Below are 27862 nucleotides of genomic sequence, written 5' to 3'. Positions count from 1 at the left end.
GTAGCACACTGTGGTGGTACGTTGCAGGCAAACTTCAGCAGTGCTCCTTTCTTACCTTGCCAGACATTCTAAAGGTTTGAGGGCTCAAGGGACTTATCCTGACTCAGATTCCACAAAGTAAAACAGGCAAGATATTTGAGGCCTCAGAAAATAGCAAGCTACCTGACAACAGCTGAATATTCTATATACACAGATAAATAGCTTCTTGGAAGAGCAGAAACAACCCAGCTCTGCCTCTCTTGATGGTACAATACATCACTGTAGTGCTGACAATAAACATTGTACCTTGCAATTCTCTGGGAAAAGGCAACGTATTTTGATGTTAAAAAAGTCACTATAACTTTTCAAAGGGTACAGCAGAGGGAGGATGAGAAGAAAATTAATTTCCCTATGTTCTGAAGCAGCTCCTCAACCTTGAGCTCCAGGATTCATTATTTTACAGAAAGAAGTATAAGAACTAAGCTCCTTTGTACATGTCACATTCTGACATCTAAACAGTGACACAATTTTCATATGAAAGGATAATTTAGTCCAGTTGGTCTAATTTCACTTAACCTTGCTGAGAACAAACTGGAAAATCTGGCATATGCGCTGTGTCCCACAAGCCTGAAACCAGGTTGTCACTTGAAATGCAAAATACATTTGGAACAAAACAAAATTGTCATAGTCTGGCAAATGCGTTTTTGCCAGACTAGTTAGCCTGGAAAAAATCCTTATTTTAATTAATTTCAACATAGACATATCTCCTCTAATGATGGGAGCCTTTCTGTACTACTGAAAGTACAATTTGTAATAAGTCCTCAGCGACCTCTTCAAAAGAACTAGATGGAAAGCTTATTAAGATGTTTTTCCTGCCTTTCTTATAATAGCAGATTATTGATATTCATACTATTGATATTCACACTTTTATGTTAAAAACTGGCGTGTTGGTACAAATGACAGGCAGCTAGCAGTGCATCATGCATGTGTTCTGCCCATTCCTCCTCAACATAATCAAAAAGAACTACTTTATCAGGGCAGAATGTGCATTATGTGTATCAGGCATATGAGAGAAAACAAACTTATGGGCTTCAAAGACACCATTCAATTTAGCAAGCCATAGCTGGTAGAGTTTATCAGAAAAGACTATTCTCTCATCTAAAGCAAAATATTTCTCAGATTATCCAACTTCATGCCTGTCATGGCTCACCAAGAAAAGACTGACTGCACTTCAGTGCATTCATGAAGAAAAGATGTTAAAATAATAATAAAAAAAGGCTTTTTTATAATCTTCTAAACCTGGTAACACCTTCTCTGTACAACTCCATTGTTAGGCATAGTTTGGTGGAGTAAAAGAAAATCACTGGTTGCATTTTGTAACCCACACGAGATGGTAGGATAGACGTTTGGTATACCAGAATTTTTATACTCCTTTCAGTTTAAGTGATTAATTATTAATGTTATGAGAGGGAAGGTTGTCTGATCAGTCTCTACTTATTTAGGAACAAAGGACTACTTCAGAAAGGTACTAATGGAATAACTGGGCAGATCTCTCACTTAACGAAGTCCAAAGTTGATTCTTCAATCAAGAGTGAAGAATTCAAAACTGTGATATAGTTCAGTTTCATTATAACTGAAAGGTACCATTTTATGCTCAACTTGTGAACTAAAAGTAATTTAAAAGTTCTTTAAGTTCTTGCATTTGACAACACCAATATATAAATTGCTGTTCAAATACATCAACCATGAGCCACATCTTCCAGGACAAAGCCAGTATTTTGGCAGGCAAATGTTATATAGCCAACAGGGAAGGATTAACCTATTTCTGGCTCTTAGATTCCAGGCTCTTTTCAAATAAAGTAAAAAACTGAAATGAAGAATTATATATCAGGTCAAAGAGTATTTGAATATCCATGTCAGACATGTGTGTATCATCTACTGATTTTATTTGTAACTGACCTCAAACCCATAATTCCCAAAACTCAGCCCACTTACAAAATCAGATATAGAAATCATACTCTAAGGGTCATGTGTTTTCAGCTTTCTAACTCTGAAGTTGGGTATTCTTAGTCCTTAGAATGAAGAGAACTTTCTCTTTTCTTTACATGCAGCACAGCATGTCAGAACAGTTTTTGGGTAGTCACATGTGTTGATTTCATGTGCAAAAGGACCAGTTATGCTTGAAAAAAATTGAACTACCTTTGAAGCACATTTTCTTTCATTCATTTAGACAGTGTCTTTTCTGATGTTTTTATAAGCTTCAAGATTACAACAGAATCTACCATCAACCTAAGATTTCTTACTAAAGTGTTTCAATATATATATATATCTACCTCATAATGCTATAAATAAGATGGAGTTAAAATGGCAAAGAAAATTAATGTTCTAGTCTCGTGTCTTTGAGTTTATTTTTAGATGTTTGAGATGGATGCCTCAAGAAAGTAGATTTAAACAGACTTAATTTTTTATGAAATATAAATTTTACTTTCTCATTTTATTTTTTTTTACTATAGCCCTTAAAACAGTTTGGAATTGAATTGTGGCTGTATTTACTAGAACTTAGAGAATAAAGTTGTTTTAAAAGCCTGCAGCAAAGGAACATTTAGAAACAGTGTGAACCAAATTTCTAAATCAGTTAATGTGATGAGAAGGGTCATTGCTCAAAGTCACTTTAGTAATCTTATTAGAAGATGCTTTGAACATGAATAAAACACATTTCTAAATCCAAAGATGAAACGACTATTAAAAATGAAACTCATTTTTGAAAAATAAAAATCCGAGGTGTTGGCAAAACTGCAGACTTTCCTTTAAACATTGCAGTGACATGACTGCATTTTCAAAAAACTTCAAAGGCTTTAAATACTTAAGAAACCTCAAAATAGAAAGGGCTGTAATCTCACTTAGCTACTGCAGAAGAGTGAAATTATGTATTAGTCAGGGCAGCAAAGATTAATTTCTTTTAGTCAGTCTAATTTTAAATGGCAGTGTTTGACCCTGTCAGCTGATTCCTTTCTCTAAAAAGCAAAAGGTGTATAAGAAACATGAACAGTTTAGCATCTTACAGCGAGTCTCCTATGTCTTCATGTTTACATTTTTATGTGTTTTTCATGAGTACCAGGCTAAGTCTGAGTGGTCTCATATGTAAGAAATTCCCCACATGCCACATTAAAGACAGGTATTGGGGTAGGGTTTGTTTGTTTTTAATTAAAGGTATGTACTCCATATCCTCAGTTACACTGAAAAATAACTGAATCCTGAATCTAAATAGGAAAGAAGCATATATGTCAAATGGAAGACAGGATACATAACAAGAAAAGTCAGCAAGCAAGCAGATCATATGGAAGAGTTGAATGAAAACTGAGGTTCTGTATCAGTAGCTTCTGTAAAATAAATTGTATGTCTTCATAATTCCAGTTTTACCATTACATAGCCCACATCATGAGATCACCAAAAGAATTGAAACTAACATTTAACCCTTACTACTGATGATCTGACCATAACAGAAATGACAGAGAAAATAGAAACCTTCCATTTTGTCATAAATATTACAGAGTTTTTCCCCCGCACCTTCAATTTAAGAGGAAGAAAAAACCCAATCCAGCCACAGAACCCCTGTTTGTTGGACACACATTATTTCTGGAAAGTGGGAGAGATACCCCAATGTTTCCTCTGCACTTCAGTGCTCAACAGAAAGGACAACATTTCAACAGTGCTGTAGTAAATACATACAGCTAAAGATTTATAACATCCTTTCAGTTCCAAAACACGTCAAGAAACAAAAGGGATTTTCTAGCCATCATTACTTCCCTTTCACCACTTATGGGTAAAAAAAAAGCCCCAAAACAGCAGTATACACACACCATCCCAGTTTGTAGTAAAAATACTCCCACCCACCTGTACTGAAAAAGAAAAGACTAAATAAATTACTTGGTTGGGGTTTTTTTAACTAAAAGAATATTCTACAGGCAAACATAAGCCTCTCTTTATCTGGCATTTTACTTCTAAATGAGTGTAAAACATTGCAACAGCAAATTTATAGGGTTGTCTCCTCTTTCAAAGGTCACAGCCATTTTCAAACATCAGACTTCAGACTGCAACATGATCTACAGCAGCTATAAATCAGAATTAAAGGGTATAAAAACATAAAAGAAAGGCTATAACATACAATTTGGTTACTGTAGTTATAAGAATAGTCACATGACAAAGATTAAATTTTTAATCAGGCAAAATCTATCTTTGTGAAGTTTATTGAGTCAGCAGAATGAAAAAACCCAAGCATTTACATTTGTAAATATAAAAACCCCCAACTAAGTTCAGAATTGAGGTTTTTTAATTTTGATTTTCAAGGGCAATATGCAATGGTGACTGCTCATGGTCATCATCTGGAGGGGGTCAGGTCTGCTGCTGCTCCTTTTACTCTGAACAGATGGCTGAAGAGAGATCACTTTCCAAGTCTGAACAAAACCTGTTACTCTTCCTTGTAAATAAACCAATTTTCAATTCTACTCCAAGCAACATTAACATCGAAAAGTTCTAAAGAAATATAAACAGTCTGCTTGATTTCAGCTTCTATTTCAAGCACAGTATTAGCAGGAAGTAAAATAAATTTTCAGAGGAAGAAAGCTCAGGTCCAAAAATCCAGGCTGCATTTTAGCTGAACTCAGTTATTTTAAATTAAATTTGATATTGGGTTTTATAATAAAAATGGTTTTCACTTTAAATTATATGTTTCTCTTAAAATTTATTTTTAAAGAAAAGAGAAAGCAGCACTTAGTAGAGCTGTGATACACAAAATACTTGGCACTGTTGTCAAGAGCTTCATTCAAAGTAAAGTACTTCAGCCAAAAAGACATCCCACATCATTTACACAGAACAAGCCAGTAACATATTTTCTGATTTTATTTGTATTATTCTAACTGTCCTGTGAACTGTAAGACATTTCTCAAGGCAGAATGCAGAGCTTCAGTACTAGGCTTTGGTTTTCCTTCTTTTAATTAAGTAATAAGCTGTGGTGCTCTTAATAACTGGTCTGAATTTTCACTCACATGTGGATTGTTTTCAGGTTCTGGTTTGTTCAAGTTTCTTGTCTTTGACAACTATATGGAAAAGATAGAGCTTGAAAAGCCTTCCTTAATAACACAAGGATTTTTTCCAAAATTGGATTACTTATAATAGAACAACAAATTCCTCTCAAAACAAAAAAGAAATCAAAACCATTTCTCATGAGTAAGAGTATGCATTTCCCTGGGAGATAAGAATGGTCCCTTAAAAAAAAATAAATTACTGGACTTACCAAATCCTCTAAAACATTATGTCTTTCACTGTACTAAATGAAACCACACAGCCTCCATTGGTATACAAGAGATTACTGGTTATAACATCTCAGTATAATCAGTAGTCATATACATTGTAGGTCCCAAAACTAGGTAGAATTTGCATGGTATCAAGTAGACAAAATCTGCCCACCACAGCACTGAGACAGCTGAGCAAGACACCAGTTCTGAGCTGCTCCAAGCTTTTGAAATCAAAGACAGGCAGATACTCTGCCTTGGGCAGAGGCACCCACAGCATATCCAGCACCTGATATAATATTCCCATTGCCAGTCCTAACCTCTGATTTGAGAGAACATAAGTATAATTTGGGATATTATCTCTGATAAATTTATGAGGTATGTATTCTGATGATCTTGCACTAATTTTAGATTACTGTGTCATTATTTTAGGGGTAGAATTGCATGCACCATTGAAGGAATCCTAGGAACTGAATACATAATATTATAAATAAAATGCCTGCAGAGATTTACAAAGAGAGCATAAGCTTCTAAAGCATTAAATTATTACAACTGATCAGGTGGGCTGGAGTAGCTTATTTTTTGGATGACCATCAGAAACAGTGAATACGCTGCAGTCCTAGTACAGAATCTGTCTCTCCACCATCACCCCCAACAACCTCTTGAACACATTTCAGTGATTTGAAAGAATAATTTAGTGCTTCATAAATTATTAGCAAAAAAAGACATAACACAAGCTACTAGCAAAGCACAAAATATTAAGTAGTCAATACCACTAAAGGACTGCTTTTCTCCTGGAGTCCATAATATTTACAGATCAGTCCATGTATTTCCATTTACAAAACAAAAGGCAACATTTAATAAAAATATCATTGGGGGTGGCTGTGGGTGTGCAACCCACAGTAAAATCTACTTAGCTTTAGAAATGGTTAATGAGAATAAGACAAACATTTAACTACTTCCATTTGACAAAAGTGGTCTGGTTACTTCTATAGATAAGCAACGAAAAGCTTTTTCTGTACTTAGATACGTTCAAATTACTGAAAAAGGGTCAATAAATGCTTGCTAAAAACTGTGGTTTCTTCAGGGATAAAAAAAAATTTCTATAGCAACCTAGCAATTCTGAAAGTAAATAGCGTTTGTTGAAAGCAACATAAAAGCTGGGAGACAATAATCCTGCAACATTACTTTAGAATCAGGTTTTTTCTGCCTTGGCCTGGATCGCTCAAAAATAGTTTTGTATTTTGTCTCACCAGATTCTTCTTTACCTCTAGAAAAAGAAATTGCAAATGGCATCATTTTAGAGACAGAAATTCTCTTATATGAAGCAAGCTCCTTGAATACTCAGTAACTGGCACAGTAGTCTCAAAGACAGACATTTAACAATTATTATTATCAGTATACCACCAACAAACCTCAAACACTTAGAACAAAACAGGAAACAAAGTGAAGAGCTTTACTAAGGGAGGCTTAAACAAAAGTCAACAAAAACCTCAAAGAAAATTCTCTGCAAAACCAACCTTAAGTCACACAGCTACAGAAGAGCAGATTATTATGTACCACGTTTTGTTACCACACGTTTTGTGAACTGCACTGATTTGGGATTATGCTGTTCTGCTGTGGGAAGATACAGGGTTACATATTACACAAAATACATACATGGCCACAGATGTCAATGAGTAAACAACTGGCACTGCATGTGTGTGTTTTGGAACATACGCAAACAAAATCTAAAAACCATCACAGAATCCCAATTTACTACATAACATTAAATACACGAGTGGATGAGGATAAGGAATGTCAGTCTCCATCCTGACAAATATTATGATCTCAGACTTCAGGTTTTAAAATACAAAAACTGTCTTGGCATCTCACTCTGGATTGTGGTGGTATCAAATTTGATCAGTTAAGCCAGAGCACTAGGTTTCAGCAGAATAGATTGCTGTATTCAGACAAACCAGATACTGTCTTGTAAATACAACTGATGAAACTAGAAATACGACTCCCTGCTTTCTCCTTGTAACCGTTCATTCTTGTTCCTCTGGCAGAAACTACCATTGCCATTGCAGTAGCAATGGAATTAACCATGAAAATGGTCCGTATCCATGAAATCAAGATCAAAAGACAAAAGACTACAACAACAGTGTTCCCATCTAAACAGTACCTTAGAGATAATCAGATAGGTTCACACTGTCTGTTCCCAACAGTTGTTTTAAATTAAAGCATGAGAATCACTTCATGTTACTTTGTGCAACTTGGCTTACACTATTTTCTTTTTCATTACATCTTGCTCACCCTTAGTGTCCCATATGGAGCACTAGGGACAAATGTGCTTAATTTTATCAGATGACAGAATAACAAACTGAAGAACAGGGAAAACATAAAAGGATCAGACTACTGCACCACACATCTAAATCAACTGTAAAGTCAAAGCATTCCTCTGATTCCAAACCCATCCTATCTCCTAGCTCTGCCATGCTTTATTTTCTCACTCTAATTCTCATCTTTATCCAAACATTAGTCTTTCTAAATGGAAAAAAACAGAGGAAAACTTTTGCAGTAATGAGTTTTTAAAGAGTTGTTCTAAAGCTAGCAATCGGTTAAAAAAACCCCTGAGTGTTTTTGAAACAGTTGGCACCATCTGCTTAATAAAAAAAGGAAAAAAATTACTGTAGTTAGCATAAGCGTTGCTTAACTCAGCAGACCAGCAAGTAAATGAAACCCCCCCCAATTTCTATTTAAATAAAACATGAATTATCTGGATTTTGCCAGAGATAAATAGACTGTGACATGGTAATGTACAACTACTTCTGATAGTATTCTTTAATGCATATTTCTTTATTTCTCAATGTCTCATAGGTACTCAAAAAATACTTAGTCACAAACCACATTTAATTCCCAAACTCTTTGGTGAGAGCCAAGTACAAACACATTACAAACTGGGCATCTGCTTACCCAAGACCAACACGTGGCATTTATAATTTTGCCAGTTCCGTTACTAACGTACCCAAACAAATGCCAAAGGAAGTAATCCAAAGACTTCTCAGGCAACGGGAATGAATTGGCCTTATTCAGAGGCAAAGTGTTAAAAATCACCTCATGTATGACACAAACATAAAAACATGGTGCTAAGCTTTACAATGCATAGGAGGGGTAAAAAGAAATGTTAAGGCAACAATACAGATGCTCAGAATTAGAAACAGGAACCTGTTACACACATTGTCAGCTGTTACCAGCTTCTCTGGTCCAGGAGCTCAAGTGGACTTTCTTGTCTCCAAGTGACAAAAGAGCTGGGTGCCACCAGTCCCTCTTCTCCCAGCAACCTAAATATTGAACTCACTGGCAACCAATGCATCCTGTAAGGTGTGCTTGATCCATCAAATTATTTTGTCTTTGCTATTAAAATGACCAAAATTCAAATGTTGACAAAGCCACACTGCTCTCCCAAACACATGCTCACAGGGTATTCTGTGATGCCAGGTAAGATTCAGTAAGCGTAACAAAAACGTAGAACATCTGGGAAAACAGGAAATCCTGGATAATATAGATAGCACCAATGTGCTTGAGAAATATGCTGCAGACACATCTGTGTTGATCTGCCATCCCCCAAGGTCCAAAATGCCACTGTTGACACTGCACTGAAATAAGCCTTCAGAAACTCCCCGTGCTGTGGATCCAGGTCAGCACCTTTCACACACAAACATTTATGTCCATCAGGACCAGCACTAAATCTGAGGTAGTGTGCCTAAGCAGACCTGTGGTGACACCATCCTACCCAGCATGCCAAATCTAGGAAAATCTTCTTTGTTCAAGCTCAATGCTGCAGGAATGTTTCTGGACTCCAGCTAGTCCTGATGATAGCTTACATGCCACTGCACCTAAGCTAATCAACCATACCAACTAATAAATTAGCTAATAAGGCTTGCTGGAACTGACTACACATCTATGGCCTGACTTGCTCACTAAACTAACCAGATAAAGCCCTCAGGGGAGCTGGTGGGTGGTGGTGGAGGTCACTAGACTGTAAGCAACATTTTAATCTTTTAGATTTCATGCTTGATCAGATTAGCCATGGCTAATGGTCCCTGCAGCCTTTTCTTCCTAGCCCTAAGAATATCAGAGTGCTCCTAATACAGAGTGACTACAGAGAATTCATATGTTGCATCAACACAGTAAACATTCCAAAATTCAATAAATTAAACCAATAAGTAGATACTGGAAGTTTGTACTGATTCACTCAGGACTGTAAAGGATGTTACATCACCTGGATGTAACTATGAAGACAGAAAACCATGATGTGAAACAGTTCCAGCATAAAACTTCACTGACTATGCTGACCCATGGCATCAACTTACTGATGTTGTCTGCTTCAAACCTCTAAGTGAATGCTTATCAAAACAAACAGACAAAAAATACTGAACTTTGTTGTAAGTCCAGACACTGCCCTGCATACACAGAGGAGTAATGAAAAAGGCTATCCATCAAAAGGAAACTAAAGTCTGTCTGGAGGTGATGGCATATGTTCAGAAAGAGCAGGGCTCAATTTTACTGCCACTGGTGCACATTCAAGTAGGTGGGAGAAACCTTGAAGGTCAGCCTTTATTAATGTGTGAACAGAGATTAGCCTCTGCATCATCCCAACTGCATTCCAACAATCCATTTTTCCTGTTTTCTTTGGAGATTGCTAGCACACAAAACCCAACTCATTTTCTCCTCTATAATTTCATACATTCTTTTTTTTCGGACATATTTTCCATTTGAAAGACTCATATTCAAAATGTCAGAGAGTTTACAGACTAGCAATGCAACATGGAAGAGAAGACATGTAGAAAAATGAAGAGAGAAAACATCTGAATTCATGAGTACTTGACAGCTGAATAAGTCATGTCACTGATTCTTGCACTAAGCATCATTTCAAACATCTCTTTTCATTTCACTATATTTTTCAAGAGATGTTTGATAATGCATCAAAACAGCTTAAAATAAAATAATAAAATAAAAAAGATATTTAAATTTTAGGTCTAAAGGAACTTCTAATTAAAAACAGCAGTGGAGACATTTTATTGTGGAACTTCAGTCAATGATTTCATAATAACTTTAAAAAATAAGTACTCTTTATAAAAAAAATTAGACCAAAAAACTGTGAAAAAATGATAATACACATTCAAACTTTACCTTTTGACTCCTGGTAATAATATTCTGTCTTCTATGCAGATGCTGCCTATATGGGATCACAGTAAATCAAGCACATTTGACCTACCGAGCTTAACACGACTGTAAGTGAATCTCATAGACAGGAATGCAGGACTTATGATGCTGCAGCCCTGATTGATAACTAAGAAGCCAGTTATAAATAAATCTGGAACAGTTGGGATTGACTGTTGTTTAGCACTTTCAGGCAGACGTTCAGGGCAACTGGCAGGGGCTTTGAAAGCTGTTTCCTATATTAGAATCATGACAAAAATAGAAGTGAGGCCGCATTGCCTTGTCTTCTGCTAAAATAGATCTTACTCAAAAACATTTTTACAAGTTTGACAAGGCATAACTAGCCCACAGTCAGATACAGAAAAAATCAGAATTGGAAGTCCCATGTTGATCTACCATGAGTAGTTGCTTATTGAACTATTAAGAGCAAAAAAAGAAAAAAGGGGGAAAAAAAGTGCAGCGTACTAAGAGATATTAAGGACAAGGAGAAGCTGGCCTTGCTACTTTTTTTTTTTAACTTACAAGTGAAGGTACAATCAGAATTCACCAGCCAAAAAGACCCTAAAGACCTTTAAAACTACCATAAAAGGGGAAAATCATACATTTTACCAACTGTCCTTATGAATACATGGTGGGGGGATTGAGGTTTGGGGTGTTTTGTTGCTGGCTTTGGGGTTATTTGTTTTGTTTTTAAATTCAAGAACAGATGTTGCATAATAACTACTGACAGCAAGGCTGAGTGTTGAGAATGGAACAGGAAAGAGGAAGCATGTATTGGTTTCTGTTCTGTTTTTAAGTGTCCCAAATACTGTTTACAGGGCAACCATTTGTCACAGAGCTAACTCGCCTCCAGCAATTAAGCTTTCAAATAAATTAAGCTGGTTTTTATTTGTGTGTTTTTACAGTCAAAATGTATATATCAAAATACCACAGGATTAGCTAGTTCACTGACTAAACAGCCTATTGTTCTGCCAAAATAATCAGTGGCCTTAATGAGCAATTAACAGCTTTCAGGGTCAGTGAGAACAGAAAATCTTAACACGTAGATAAGAAATTTTGTGTATAACGTCCTGCTACTGTTTCAGACTACGAGTGAACTCACAAACTATATGCAAGAAGCATGTGTGATTGAGAGTAGAATGTATATAGTGTAATACAAAATCAGAGGAGAGAGTAGGGTACAATAAGAGCAGTTTGATTTAGCCAAGTAACTCTCCCAAACAGGTTTCCCATAAACTGTTCTTTCTCAGCCAAAACAGGTCCGCATTATGTTTTGCTGACAGATATGAGACTGCTCCCCCTGCACACACTCTAAACCACCCTGAACCAAATCAGCTCCATCCTCGAATCCCTGTGCCTGTGGTGCCTGATCCCAGCCTGCTCTCTCCCAGCAGAGCTCGTGGTTCAGTGCCCAGTGAGCCCTGACACAGAGCTTGTGGTTCCGAGCAGGATCACAGCTGCTTGGGTCAGAACACACACAGTGACTTCCAGCTTTTACTCTTGTGAGTTCTGCAATATGCAAACTGCAACAGAATCAGCACTAGGAAATTTCTGCAACTTGCCTTCTACCTAGTATAAATTAAGGCATAATTCAAGGACTCAAGGTGTGCTGAAGAAGTACACACAGGGAGCACATTTCAGTAATCAAATTGTGATTCTTTTTCATCATGACAATGGCTGAAAATATGCTTGTTGAAAGACAGCAAATTCATCATAAAGAGTCAAATCTTTGCTTTGTAATGGATTGCTACAATGCAGACATAATTTCCTCTTACCAAAGAGCCTGCATAAATGTATTTTAAACTAATTACCTTTAGGTGGAAAATATGACTTGCTTTCAGCTTTGTGAGGCCAGTCCACCACAAGAGGTCCAAACCTACGAAAGCTGGCAGTGATCTCATCTACAAAAAACAAATGAGGCACCTTAGAATGTGAAGACTGACACGGCAAGGTAAAAAGTCTCACTTAAAACAAAACAAAACCAGACTTCCTGCTTTCTACACTCATTAAGAAGTGAAAACTGTAATAATGTCCACTGAGGATGCCTAAATATTCTTTCATCTCTATGCTATAAATGGCTGCTTAAAAAAGTAATTTCACATTCTACTAATGGAAGTTTGCAGCAGGATTAAATGCAAACATGATCTATCAGAAGTGAATATGCTTCAGCTGTGGTCTATTTCTAATTTTAGCCACAAAGCAGGGTCAGATGTAGCCACATGGGACTGACGGAGGAGCTCCATGGCAGCACAGCCGCTCCTCCAGCGTGCCCTAGAAAGCAGGGCTGCAGCAGGTCATGCGGCTGTGGGGATCTCACCTTCCTCAGTCCCCTCAGGAAACCTGCCTTGAATTGCCAACTTATTTCTTTGCTTTTTAAGCATCAGTTTAGAAACAGCATGGAACACACATCACAAACTATCCTAAGTGACAATTTTGTTTTAAATGTAAATGCTCCAGAAAGAAGCATTTGAAGTCGTTTTTAAAACTATTTTTTTTTCCTCCATGCCTTTTAAAATTTACTTTAAAGAAAGAATTAGTTTAAAATTATGTCTAACGTGATGCTAGATAGATCAGAGCAGCAAGCACTCTGGAGAAAATGGGTTTTCCAATATTTGGATTGCTGTTTGAGGTGTATCCAGTTTCTCTGACCCCATGAGTTGCACGCCGGATTTTTCAAGCAACTAAAGACACATATTATATATATACCTGAAGAGCTGAAGGAAAAAGGGTTACTGAAGGAGACCTCTCATGAAAGAGGGTGACAGCTCCCAGGTGGCCGTGTTACTTCCTCACAAGACAGGCAGGGCATATATTTTGATTGAGTGACCCAGCAACGTTCACATCAGTTGTATCTGTTGACCTGCTTCTTCTTATAGCTGGAGATTCAGATTACCCAGCAGGCCCTGTATCAACAGCCCTGCAACTCATGATGTGACACAGGAACCACATTTGAGCTGTTTGCAAATCATAGGTTGGCAACTCACAGTATTTCTTTATTAAAACTGTACATGGTTTGGACTTCAGTGTAGTAGATCAGATTCAGATATCCCTCTTTTCATTATAAGGCATCCTCAAATTCCCTGTGTATGCCCATTGAAGCTAGATAGTGGTGGATTCCAGATATAACATGAAAAATACACCAAAAATTGTCATGATTTTGGTTTGGGAGTAAGGGTTTGTGGGGGCACACACGAGTAGAGCAGATATTGAGAAAAACCCTAACCACCTCTGCTAAGCTGGTTACTATTTTGTAACCATATTACTGCCCTACATTTTTCATCTGAGCCCTACATATATGCTGGGTATAAGAGCTGATTAATTAAAGCCCAATGTATTTCGGAAAGAATTGTATTAACAAACTCCTTAAAGTCAACCACACCCAAGAACAGGAAAAGACTATGGGGGAGAGACAGTAACCAATAAATTCCCTTTTTAGCTTTCCTACTTTACAGCTGTGGGAAGACATGCAGATCAGAAGACCTACTATGCAGCCATTTCTCTCTCCACTTCTTCTGATCTACAGCACAAAAGAATGTCAAGTAAATTCTCAGGTGTTGCCGTTGATTGTAGTGTGTTTGTTTTAAACAATGTCACAAGCACTAAAAGCAACACATCTGGGAAAATACATTTGTTTTCATCAAAATCTGACCTTTTTTATAGTAATTATACGAAAGCCAATTCCTACATCTCACCAATGTAACTTATTCACAGTACCTTCATCAATGTCAGGAGGAAGCCCTCCAACAAAGACCTTTCTAGAATAGCGTTCCACTCTTTCACCGTTCTGACAGCGCGTTGGAGAGCTGAGACCCGACGACAAAGACTGATCCCCATGGCTGTCGTCTAGGAAGCCATCTTCAAAAGGAAAGAGTGAGGACCGACCTGCAACAGATTTTGTAGCATCTACAGTTAACGTTGTTTCCTGGAGAATTAAATATTTTAGAAAAAAAAGTTAGCTCTTCCTTCTATTGTTTTACTGCAACAGAATTTGCATTAAAGAGCACAACTAAGTGGTCCAGGTGTCCGAATTATGTTCTATTTTTCCAAGGATGTATCACCCTTACAAAACAATAAACCTAATTTAGCTTTAAACCAAAGCCTTGCAAATGGCTAGCAACAAAACCAACAAGCTATCTGATGAGATTGTTGTCATCACTATAGAAAGGACCTTTGCAACATTTACATTTCAAACCAATTCTTAAGAGATTTAAGCCTTCCATAACAGATCTTCCAGGAATGATCTCAAAAGCAGATCCCTCAAGTCACTGCACACTTTAGAGTGCTTTACAGGGACCTAATAACAAGGGCTGGAGCACCTCCACCTCGAGGGAACAGAGGCCCTCTCAGGCCGCACTGAGTAGGGGCACAAACAGCAAAATAAACATGGGAAAACTCTGCATTGTGAATATTAAACACATAGAAGAAACCTGGCTAATAAGAAAAAAATCTTGTTAAATAAACAAAAAAGAACTTGCACTTGAAGAAAAAAGTTGTTAGCTGGAACAGCCTGTCAGACTGTTTGTTACTCAGTGTTAAAACATCCGCAAAATCAACATAAATGGCTGCTACTCTGTTAATGAAAAGTAAAAAATTTATTTGTGATCATCAGATGCATTTAATTTGTTGCTACTACTACTAAGGCATACACACATTATTTTAACAGATTTATTAACAGAGAAGATAAAAAAAGTTCACTCTGCATACAAGCAACACTGTAGAACATGCCAAATTTAGAATTTAATAATTCCCTATACTTGAGATGAAAATTAAGTCCTGCAATATAGAGAGATGGGAACCCCATCTCAACTCTGAAAAGGCTAATTGTCCACTCATTTCATGGAGGATTGTTCCTTGGGATGGAATTACAATTAATGGATACAACAGTTTATTAGGGGGGTTGATTACAAATATAAATAACAGGGCACATAATTAAATTCAAAGGTAATGGATCACATGAAATTAACTTCCAGCAAGACCTGAGGATTAACACCATCCTGGTAGGAACAGCACAGGGAAGTACAGCAAAAAATAAAAACAGGGGTAAGGAGGAAAATCATGACAGTGGGACTCTAGTCAAAAAACGTATACACTGAAAATATCAGTAATAGTCTCCAGTACCAAAGGACAGGTTACAAAAAGAAGCAGTAATCCTACATATGGAAAACAAGCAAAAAAAAAAACCACAACAAACCAGGAAATATGTTTTGAATGGCACAGAACACCAGCCTGAATTTTTTATGAACACCAGACACTAGAAAAGTCTTGATTAGAAAAAAAAATATATTGAATATTAAACAGAGATCACAGACACAAAAATCCACTGAATCAAAATTCCTACTGTACTTTTACACCTCAACATAAAAACCAGGGTAAATGCCACAATCAGAGAAGGATTTAGAGATACTTCTCTTCAAAGTCTTGTCAGATATGATGGGTTTAGAGCATAAAACAGGAAAGACTATTGATGAATATTCTATTAATGGACAAACAGGTCATGCACATGTATAAACATATGCATTTCAACATAAAAGAGAACATGTGCATGAGAGAAAAAAAATTAGGAATACTACAATTGTGTAAAAGTATCAAATCAGAAAACCCACTGAAAAGCAGGAAATTTGAAAATATCTATGAGAAACTGACATTACTAAGGAGCTAAATAGTCTTTTAATTCCTGTCCACCAACCTACCTTCTTGTAAAAAAATGAAACACACATGATCCAGTAGTGGAAGGTGACATATCAAATTAATAAATACTAGAACAAGGTGTTCAACTAAAATACAGATTTGCAGAGGTCACTTAGTGCTGAGTTCTGAAGGGAATAATAAAAATTCACAGCAGCTTAGAAATCAAGGTATCACCTCATGCTGGATGCTTGACAGTCTACAAGCACTGTACTCACCTTATAAAAATGCAAACAATGTTCTAAAACTTTAAGTCAAGGATAGAGTTAAATTTATGGAAAACATACAGACAAGGGAATAGGTAATGACTGTTCACTATCTCAGCCAGTAAGGGAAAAGGTAAAGTGCATTGAACACAATCAGTACATGGCAAGGCTGAAAGCAAGGCAAACTCTGGAACCCTTTGCCAGAGGCTTTTTGGGATCTTGAAAAGTTTATGTAGGCTTAGAAAAGGGAACGAGTAAGAACAGGACAAAAGCACATTCTAAAGCAATAAATATTGAGACATCACCTCATGAAACCCCCTGGGGCAAATTTCTGTGAGAACATTATGAGAAAGCATCACTAACTGTACTATTTTTTTAATATACTCCTGTACCCCTCCCCAGGCATCTCTGAGTTGTCAGTGCAGCAACATAGTTTGGGCTGATTTCCCATAGCTATGCTTACATCTGTACCTGAAAAACTGGTTGTAAAAGTTAAAAACAAGGTACCATGAACATGACTCAACAGCCCTAAACATAATACCTACAAAGAAATGCTCTCCTTACTCAAAGAAAACAGAGGGTTACGTATAGAACTGATATTTTATGGCAAGCCCCCAAAAATGTCTGACAAAACCTCTCCTTGCTGAAGATGCTTAGTCACAGTAACAGAACCAAATACTAATTAAAATATCCAAGTATAACAAACATGAAATGAGTCCCTGGACAGACTTGTCTCTGGTTATTCTGCATATTATCACAATACAAATGGTGAAAACAATAATAGAGAGGGATATATGGGAATATTTTAAAACCAACACATCATTTTTTAACAGATTACCATAGCATTTTATGTTTCTTAAGGTTAAGAAAGCTCAGTAACAACATTATAAAAGTCAAGGTAATGATAAAGCGTGAACATCACAGACTTCAATATTGCATGAATGAGTGTTAATGACAAGACACACACACAAATCTACTTGTTAGTATAGAAAAGCCTGCATTTCACACAGGAAACAAGTTTATAGAGTGAAACATGCTTTCTGGTAGAGTGAAAAAAAAATTTCTGTAAGTCCAGCACATTCAGAACTCGTTTGCCCTGTTTTGTCATCACTACCATTTTTATAAAACAGCCTACACTGTATTCATCACAATTACTGCCACATTATTATATTTGGCTTCTACAAGTAAATGTGAGTTGCAACAGTGTCCTACTGCTTCCAACCTCCTTTCCTACTTTGGTGCCATTTGATCAATCTGGAAACATTTGCCACAATCTTAAAATGAAAATAAACAGGGTTCACATGCATAGAGAGTATACAATATTATATACTCCACATACTTCCCAATTTGTTTCAGTACCATGAGAGCCCTGAAAAAGTATCAGGATGCCTTTAACATCTGTTAACAGTAGCTCGATCTCTGGAGGTGGGGAAATATGAGCAGGTAAGTTTGTGAGGAAAACTGGAATCTTTTGGTTTTGTTTCAGCTGTCAAAGACATGAAAACCAGTCAGCTTTGAACCAAATCAGCCAAATACTTTATTATAAACTGTGCTAGTACAGCCTCTGCAGTCCAGTGCCTGAATCCTCAGTGCAAATTACAAGTTCCTTCCCACACTATTGGCCTGTGTGAGGGCTATGTCTGCCTCCAGCTTCTCAGAACCACGATGCAAATTCTACATTTTGAAAAGGAAGCAATGTCACCTGCATAGCAGTCTGAGAACATCACAGAAAAGAAGATAAAATTAAGTTTAATGCCTAAGTACCCCAAGCAGATGGCACTGCCTAACTCTAATTGTTAAAAGCTGCAATTTTCACTGTTACTTCTCAATAAACCTAGTCTGTATAAGCTACAGCACAGTACAGAAATGTAAGCTGCTATCACAACTTTCTTAGTAGTCAGCAAACTTGCTACTGTCCTTGTTCATTAATCTCTCAGAATAAACTGATATGCAGCACTGTACATTTGTAAAATGTTTTCAGTTTGTTTTAATTTTTTAAGGGTTTTCTATGATGAAATACAGTTAAAATGTGCTCAAATACTGTCTCTATTATTAATATTCACTGTTGAGGAAAGTTATTAGTACTGGTATTCACACATGTTCTACCTGAGGCAATTCAATGTAATAGTCAAGTGTAATATTCAGTGAAAGCTGTTTCATCGAAAAAAAGGTAATTTTGAAATGTTCAATGCAGTGGTTAAACACTGGACTTTACAAAAAAACCAAACAAACACCAAACATAGAGTCTATTTTTTTTGAATGTTACACATTTCAAGTCACAAATACATATCATGAAAGACTCTTTACATCCAGTCATCCTCCAGTTCACTAGTAATAGCAACACACTTGAAGTTACCAGCTCAAGATCATCATTGCCTTAAGATGCTATTAAAAGTTTTGCAAGAGAAGAATATAAGATTGATTTATATGAAACAATTGATCAACAAAATGTTAAAATCGGTAACATCTTATCATAAGAAAACTAAATATTTAATTCTCCCACTATTCAGCAAACAAAACATTTAGTAAATACTTTTACCTCTTCTCCGCCCATAGCTCCTGGCTGCATGTAAACACAGAAGAAAATTGTCGGTACAACTGTCATTAGATTTAGCTCCAAAAGCAATGAAAATGTAGCTTCTACCTCTTCTATTTTTCCCCTCCCACCATAAAGAAGGAAAAAACATTCAAAAAGTGCAAGATGAAATTCAAACAATCCAAGACAAGAGAAAAAAGTTGAAAGATAATACAGCTTGGGGGGGGGGAAGGAACATACCTGCTAGAGCAAGTTTTCTACATAGCAAAGGTACTAAAAAAATTAGGCATATCAGACAGTACTATAAAATAATAATTTAGGATTATGGTTGTAAGAGGCAATAAACATCATCAACAGTAATCGTAATTAAAAGAATTAAGTTTGCATTTTATTAATCAGTTGTAGAGAACATATTTTCCAATTATATTTCAATTTAAATAATTAACCATCTGTAGATACTAAAATCCTACCAAAACAACATGAACTCAAGAGCCAGTATGCTTAGAGGAATAAAACCAGATTGACAAAATGCCTTTATAGCTACCAGAATTAACACAGCCTTTCAATGAGACATGCATCAATGGCAAAATCCACAATGCTGGACAAGTGCAGGAGCATATTTTGTGATATAATGGCAAATGCCAAAGTCAGCATTTTTTTTAACTGAAATTTTAGAAAGCCACAAAATAATCTAGAAAACATGTGTCTTCTACACAGTCAACTTATCACAAAAGACATCTATCCTTTCAAAGTAATCAAATGCGGAGGGCTAGAAATCAGGTTGGGTTTTTCAACAGAAGTGAGGTGATAAGTAACAGAGCCTTGTTTTGTTTCTTTCTCTCTTAATTGTAATACTTCCAGTGTTCCTCCCAACTCCATCTCTTATTTCCAAAACTAACACAATGCCTTCCAGTCCTGCCCGACACACCCAGGTATCCCACCATACCCCTCAGCATTCCCTCTCTACTTTTCTTTGGCCAGCAACTACATGACAGACTGGTGGTGGTTATTTGAGAACTATTCACCTGCTGACTGGTCCCCTGGCCATCACCTCTGAGCAGCCCTGGGGATACTGGAGTGAGGCTCACCCTCCTCCAGCACAGGCACTGCTGGTAACCTCTCTTCTACCCAAGCAGCTTCCTCCTCAGCCCTGAAGAAACACAGTCTCAGGCACCATACACCTACACCTACATCTTTTTCTTCCACTGTCAGTGAGGCCACAAAAAAGCAAATACATGAGTACCTCATTAGGGGGATTACCAAATTTCAAGGGACATGAAGACAGTCAGAGCTGTCTGTGTGAACAATTACTCCATCACGGTGAGGTGGTTGGTAAGCCCTGAGAGAGACTCTGCTTCTTGCATAGCCGGTAATAGTTGAGAATTAATACTAGAGTTGGCTTTGCAGCAAGAATAAAATTAGTTCTCCTGCTTTCTAGCTACTGCTAAAGCCATATTCTATTACTTATTATGATGGCAAAGAACCATTGTCAGACCTTTTGTAGCAAGTCCTTGTCTTGATGAATGCCCACACATCCAAAAAAGCATGTATTAAGAGTAATCAAGAGCATCAAGAGTAATTTATCTGAAAGAAGTTTCTCAAACAGAACGCTACCAATCTAAAAATTAAATAAAGAAGTACTATTTCAGTATGAGATGAAAAAGACTCCTGTGCTTCTTTTGAAGAAAACAAAGTTTTATATGCTTAATTTAAACTTTTAGGCTCTGAGTAAGATCAGTACATGATGGCAGAAATCTACCAAAGACTTCTGTAATGTTAGAACACCCTATTGCTATTCATGTATTACAACACTTCTATGTTATATTGCACTGCAGAATAATACTTTTTTCCTATATTTGCACTCAGACACATAATCTTTATTTTCATAAAAAGGTTTCACTGGAGGTATATTTACAATTGCTTGTAAACTCCAGGAGGAAAATACTGCAATCCACTTAAATAGGAAGACAGCTAGGCAATTTGGTTTTTCTTGATTTAAAAACATAGCATCACATTCAAACACTCAAAGAAGGTGTTTTAAGCATTGTTTATATTTTGTATATATCTACACACATAATTTGAAAATTACCTCATTTTTATCAAGTATTTATATTAAACTGTTACTTTTTTCCAGCAAGCTGCCAGTTATTCAGCATGGCAACTTCAGAATGTCAGTGCACACTTTATTATGTTGTTTACACAGGATGTGAAATAAGAATGTGTCATTTGAAACAAGTTAATAAAAAAATACTCATCTTGTTCACAAGTCAAAGTTCAGAGCCCAACAGATTTAATAGCAGGAATGGTTCATCAGGTATATTTCATAATGCCTCCAGTATGAGTAAATATTTAAAAAAATAAACAACTTGGAAATTATTCTTGAATGAGGACATCTGGGAGCCAATAAGAAAATTATTGCACTATTAGAAACAATGAAATTACCAGAGCTATGTATCTAAAGTTACTTTCTCTCTTGGGCAATTCCAACAGAAGAGACTGGGAGCTCCAAAAATCATCCCCCCCACCAATGCAGCTGCTCCCCATATACTAGTTTTGGTGGTAAATATAAACATCATTTTGCACAGAAAACCACCTCCAGAAATGTTTCTGAATTCAACACAAGCGATTCTTTCCTAGGGTATCTCCTAGAGCACTCCAGTATTAAGGAAAACACAGCTGCTTTAAGAAGGGATGAGTACATTTTCCCATGTAAAAACTAAAATTGTTGCAGGCACTGATCATTTGTGCAGCTCCCAGAAGGATCAGCACTGCGTTAGTGTCTGTTCGTCCTCAGCAACTTCCTTTAACTGTCAGGTAAAAAGTTACATAACCACCCTGTCCCCAGTTGCATGCCCTCAAATACAGAGGAACAACAGATTCTTTTCCACCCCCTGATAACTCTCCTGAAACTATTAACTCACCTCATCCCAGAAGATGAGTGTATTTTTACAAACTCGAAACTGCACGATGAAGAACAGAACTCTAAGCTTTCAACAAACAAGCAAAACAGACTCCCCAAACCTTGTAAAGCAATCAAGTAAACTCAGTAGTAATGCTATGGGAACTCCCCAAAGCCTGCAGCTAAGATTACCCATTGCTGCAATAAATCAAAACTCACTCAAATTAACTGCTCAGATTCTAACTGTATCTCAAAGAAAGCTACATGAAAATTATGAAAAAGAACTTTTCTGGGGTTTTTTTCATTGTTTTATTATAACATGGGATTGGAACTGCATCTTATATATGTATCAAATAGTTAGCAGTCCTAGGAAATAATAAATTTGTGAATTCATAAAACATTAACTCAAAGGGACTAGAGCTACACTTTTTCCATATCATAACTAAAAGTGGGTCTGATCAGGTAATTTCAAATTCAGAAATAAGTGACATAATTTATTTGTATTCTCATATTTTATGGAAGACAACAAAGTATTTTGAGATTTTTAAAAACATTCTTTCTTAACTGTTGGTATGTATCTTGTATGTATCATGCAATAATGTGTCTACAATATCAAAGATGCACACTTCAAGGCAATCTTAAAGACATATCTTAAATTAACTTTTAATTAAAGTAGCATTAACTCTATGAAAAAAAAAGTTGACATTTCCAGATTAGAAATTTTGGAGCTAGATTGGTTAAAGGAAAGTTTATTTGACAAGACTGGGAACCTCCTTGATTTATAAGGTACCAGAATCTCATTTCTAGCCCGGAACGCTCATTTGTATTCTTGAAACAGTCAGCAGTTCAGAACAATACTTGCTTTAGGACATTATGAGTTATGCAATAATTTTCTAAGATCAGAAAGGAAAATATGTCAAGTTTTTTCTTTTGAACAGTGGGTCTCAAGTTCTTAGAGATCTGGAAGTTTACAAGTGAATTAAAATACCAGTGAAAATGAACTCATGAACTGAGGGAAGGTGATAGAATCGAGTATAATTACGCAACGTGCTTTTGCCCAAAAGAGAGGATCATAGAAATGAATTGTAAAGATGACTGACACTCATATATGAGAGGTTCAAAAGAGGGTTCTCAATTTTCACTGACAGATAGGCTGGATGTGCAGATGGGTGCTACAATAATTTGGTGGTATTGGCCTCAACAGTCCCTCCAGGTTGATTTTTTTTCAAATGCTACCAATGCAAGCGTTACAACAATCTCCCTGATCACATATGCTCACATACATAAACAACTGAATCCCATCATCAGAGAAACACCTCTACATGCAAGCTGTATGCAGTTAAGTCCCACACACTGGATCTCAAACACTTTATCAAACAGGTGAACTGCATTTGACACTCAAAACCAGCTTCAGTGTTCCCTTCTTAGGCACATGAGCAGCCAAGCAACTGTGCAGGAGAGCAGGCTTATCTATTTCCATCTCTGTTTTAGTTTTAAAAATCTGTTAACAATAAACCTCACATTTTTAACAGCCAGGCTGTTTCATCTCTTCTAGCATCATATATAATGCTTGTGGAATAGCCTGGAAAATCTTGAAATTCTGAGGAAACAGATGGCACTAACCCACAATAGAGAGGATCACAAAGATGAAAGGAAAGCACATTGGTGAGGTTGTGAGGCAGGAAAAGTGGTGGGGAAAACAAACAAACAAGAAGGTATTGAAGAGCTATAAAGTTGGATTAAAAAGATGATTTAAGAAATCTTCCTCTGCTAGAAAAAGCCTTTAGCAGTCACTGATAAGAGACATTGCCTTCAGTAACAGTCAAATCAGATTTCTGGAAGTGCAGATGCTAACATAAAAAACTGAAGGTAAGAAAGAAGATGATGTATTGCTCCTTGGCTTCCTTCCCCACCTTTTTTAAAAATTAAACAGGTATAGAAGGGACTTGGAGGTACCAGCAAGTCCAACTCACAGCCTCCAAGGCAGCATCAATTCTCTTTATACAGCTGGTTCTGAAAAACTTAACAAGGTTATGTGTAAAGTGACAGTTCACACGTTCTGGGACTCCTATGAACCCTGCTGCCTTTGCTATGTCACACTTTATATCATTCATTTTTTCCCTCCCGTTATATTAATTCTGGTCTCTTCACAACTAAATTAGGTTTAGTTTTTCAAACTTTGTAAGGTCTCTCAGTGTTTTTTATTCCTTTCCATTATTCTATATATGCTAATAAGCTGGTAACACATTAGTAACCCCACGTGGCAATTGGGCTAAAGAGTTCAGCATATTCCTATAGGCAAGTACCAAACTATTAGAAGAGACTGATGCCTCTCAAAATTTAGTCACACATTTTCCCAGAACACTATCACTACAAAAACCCCAAGCTTTTATTAGCTGTTAAACTGCCAACCCAAGATCTTGCAGGACAAAAATAATTCAATGAACCTTCTATTTGGAGCAGTTAATTTCAAGCTATAACAGCAGCACTGGCAAGAAATTCAAATATAAAATGCTACTTCAGCAACTTTTTTATATCAAAACACTATATGTGTTTGAAAGCAACACATCAGAATACAGGAAGAGCCAAGTACAACAGCTCTTAATGAGACAAGGCAATTTTAAAACCAACAGAAGCATGAAAATAAAAACTGAAATCCATTTGTTGTCATTACGTTTCCTGTCATGGCGTGACATCTTCCTCACATAATTATTATCTGTATTAATAAACCAAAAGCAAAATCTCAACATGGACATCTAAAGAGATGCCCCAAACCCTTACCTTAATGTATTTTTCAGATTGTTTTACTCTGAATAGACAGAACTAATTACACTAATGAAAAGAAGAAATGACAATCAGATGGAGAGCAAATAGGACCAGACCTCACAGATGACACATTTTCATATGAGACAAGAATGAACAGTGGAAGCACATGGAACATTTGAAGCCCAACATCACTAAAAAGTCACTGTACAGACGAGCTTTAGGGAAAATAAATTCCAGCATTTCACAAAGGGGTTTCTCATTTGCTCATTTAACTACCTTCAAACTTTTTTTATGGAATCTAATTTGGGATACCAGTAAAACAGTTCAGTTCTTCCTTAGAAAGCTCTCATACCCTTGTTTATTCCCATCTCCCTTTTTCACCTGCCATACTTCTCTCTCCCTGAAGTTTATTGTTGGCTTTCTGAAGTTCACAAAAAGCATTAAAGATAGTTCACCACCTACCACGTAGGTGACTATGTATTCATGCTGATCATTTAGTCCTATTCACAAAGCAAATTAAAAAGAAGCACATTCTCTTGAGAAGCACTCAAGAGAAAGTCCAATTGCTTCCAAACAGAAGCAGTGGCTGCAGAAACATATGGCTGCAAATGGTAGTGAATACTAATGAGAGAAGGGATGGAGGACACCTTTGAGGTAATTTTGCCAAAGCAAATTAATTTCTTTTCAGGCTTTGCCTAGCATTTTAAGCATATCTTTTAACTGGTACTGCAAACATCTACTAAAATTATCATTAATAGATGATGTAGATTAAAGTTTTTAAAAATTCTTCTACTTTTTAGTTCAGTATGAATGATGTTATTAAAAAGTTAAATAACTGATGTCACTAATTGATTAAAAACACTATTTCAATTAGAGAAATTTCAATTAGATCTGGAACAGACAGAATCTATACCTTTTTCCCTCTGAACAATGTTTCAAATAGAAATATTTGCATCTTCCTTTTGTTTAAATGCTCTTTAGGATTATGCGCAGACCTCTCTGAATATTTAAACATTGCATTCCTCCACAGAAGTCTAATTCTGGACTTCAAGAGCATTTATAATATAAACATGTTCATACATATGTGCAACTGTGTATGTACACAAACATAATGCCATTAATGATAAGAAGAGATTCATAATAATTACGCATTTAAAAGCAATCTCTTCTATCCCACTAATTTTATTATTTCAGAACTTAGTGCTTTGAGATGATGATGATTTATAGCTTTGCACAATGATGAACAAAATGGTGTAAGTATGCTCCACACTGTGCTGCCAACTAAGCAAGTAACACCTTCCCTCAAACCAAGCAATCCCCTTCAACATTTACAGTCAGCATCCCAAGATTGGCAGTCAGGAAAATCCCAAGTTTCCAAAGGCTGTAATCAGTAAATAAGAGTAACAGCTGAAGTACAGTTGAAGGTGCTGCCACAGAGGATGAGGAGCTAGAGATGAACACCCCTCAGAGCTTCCCCTCTCCCTTCAGCATGTGAAGTTTTGCATTGCTGTTGGCATGAGCATATGCTGTCTTCCAACTTCAAAAGCTTGGGTAAACTGTCAGTGTGAAATTGAGCTTTGAGTAACAAATCTTAAAGATTATTACTGTGTCTTCACAGGAAAAGACAAAAATGCTTGGGTAGCAATGACTATAAATAGAATGTGAAGGTTGGATTTGCAGTTTCAGCAGACAGTGTTTGGTTTCACAGAAATTATACACGGATTTGACAAGTATTATGATTTAAAGATGTTACGTAAGTTCTCAAAATTGTTCCAAAAATTACTGTTATGAAATATCTTTGGGGAATTCTTATTTTACTTATTTTATTTTTTTAACCCAAATCACAACCATTCCAGCACAGAAAAGAGTATTTCTTCTTGAACTAACTTTCCTTAGCATATTTCCCCATGACAAAGGTAACAGATGACATGGGAATTACATAGTTCTAAATTTCTCAGTTTTAGCTGCATACAAAAGAAGATTTCAATCACAGAAAGTAATTTTTAAGCTTAGGTACTTAAATATTTGCTTTTATTCTCAGCTCTTCAAAGATTTAAGAGCAAACCCCAACAGGTTTCACAATACAGTAATTCTAGCTTCTGGGCTCTCAGTAATGACCAAAAATGGTGTGGCCTCACCTAGTAAAGAAAGGAAAGTGAAATATATGGAAACTTATTCAGACTTTTCATTTCAGCGAATTTAATTCTGCATAAATTACATATTTATGGTTCCAGGCCTTTGCAAGTCTGTACAAAGTTAATATTTCAATAAACTGCTAATACTTTAAAGAGTGGAAATACACAAATATATTTAGTTTGGGTCCCTCAGTTAGCTCTACTGCTATTTTAACCATACACCAGGACTACTACAAAGGATCATTGTTTTTCACAAACTAATAGATTTTATAGATGCTGTAAAAATTTCAAAGAAATTGAGACAGGAAGAAATATTTCTTAAATATTATTTCCATTTAAAAGAAAACAGAATAGAATACATCATTCATTTAGGATAAAAGTGAGCTGTCCCAAAGCAGTATAACATTTTGTATCAGTTTTTCATTCTTGTCTTTCAAAAATCTCTGTAAGACTTTTTAAGAAATACTACTATATAAATCATAGTAACTGTCAATTTGTCAAAGTAACTCAAAATTCAATCATAATATCCCATCTTCACAAGCACATTACTATTGCAATCAGCTTAATGAAATGCCCAAGTTAGAACAAATACATTCTGAGACCAGAATTCATGTCAAACAGCCAACAACTGTACTGTGTAGAACTTATTTACACACATGCACACTGACATGAACAGCTGCCTCTTTTGACAAAGTCTTTAATTAAACAGTGCTTCTCCTAGTCAACTACTTGATTTCCCATAATTTCAGGTGCCCATAAGAAAATGGGGCACACATGCTAAACATGACAACTGAAACTCTTCAAAATATCACCTCCTCATTAACAGTGTAAAACTAAGGAGAACACAAGCAAAGTCTTACAGGTTCCAAAAGCTGGCCTTTACAGCCAAATGTTAAACACCTTGCAACTTGTCTATTAAAAATTTTCAGTTCTTCACATTTATAAATTATTCTTCGCTTGGTACTAAAAAAAAAAAAAGGTAGTTCTCAACTATACACAGTCTAACTTAAATTGACAGTGCAAGGGCAAAACATTTTAAGAGAAGTTTGTACGTTAATCCTAACATGTCTAATACAACACTGTAAGCAAAAATGGACATTTCCAAATAGCATTTCATAGGATTAGACAGACAAATACTATGCTTAGATTTGCATAGTTCA

General features: G+C 36.3%; 1 protein-coding gene across 8 annotated transcripts in view; it reads right to left on the bottom strand.

The window, feature by feature from the left end:
* The window catches only part of CPEB3 (cytoplasmic polyadenylation element binding protein 3), an 85093-nt gene that overhangs the window by 14906 nt on the left and 42325 nt on the right, over positions 1–27862 (bottom strand). For 6 of the 8 annotated variants that reach the window (XM_029958615.1, XM_029958613.1, XM_029958616.1 and 3 more), the window contains exons 5-7: positions 18906–18929; positions 14190–14357; positions 12287–12376 (exon numbers count right to left, since the gene is read on the bottom strand). In XM_029958615.1, coding sequence (XP_029814475.1) covers positions 12287–12376; positions 14190–14357; positions 18906–18929 — 282 coding nt within the window. The remainder of the gene's footprint in view (positions 1–12286; positions 12377–14189; positions 14358–18905; positions 18930–27862) is intronic. The other 2 variants (XM_029958614.1, XM_029958617.1) reach the window with 1 other exon arrangement.

Source organism: Manacus vitellinus, unplaced genomic scaffold, assembly GCF_001715985.3.
Source record: "Manacus vitellinus isolate BGI_N305 unplaced genomic scaffold, ASM171598v3 scaffold_15_pilon, whole genome shotgun sequence".
NCBI classification, from domain to species: domain Eukaryota; kingdom Metazoa; phylum Chordata; class Aves; order Passeriformes; family Pipridae; genus Manacus; species Manacus vitellinus.
The sequence above is the reverse complement of the archived record's forward strand: the minus strand, read 5'-3'. Positions and strand labels throughout refer to the sequence as shown.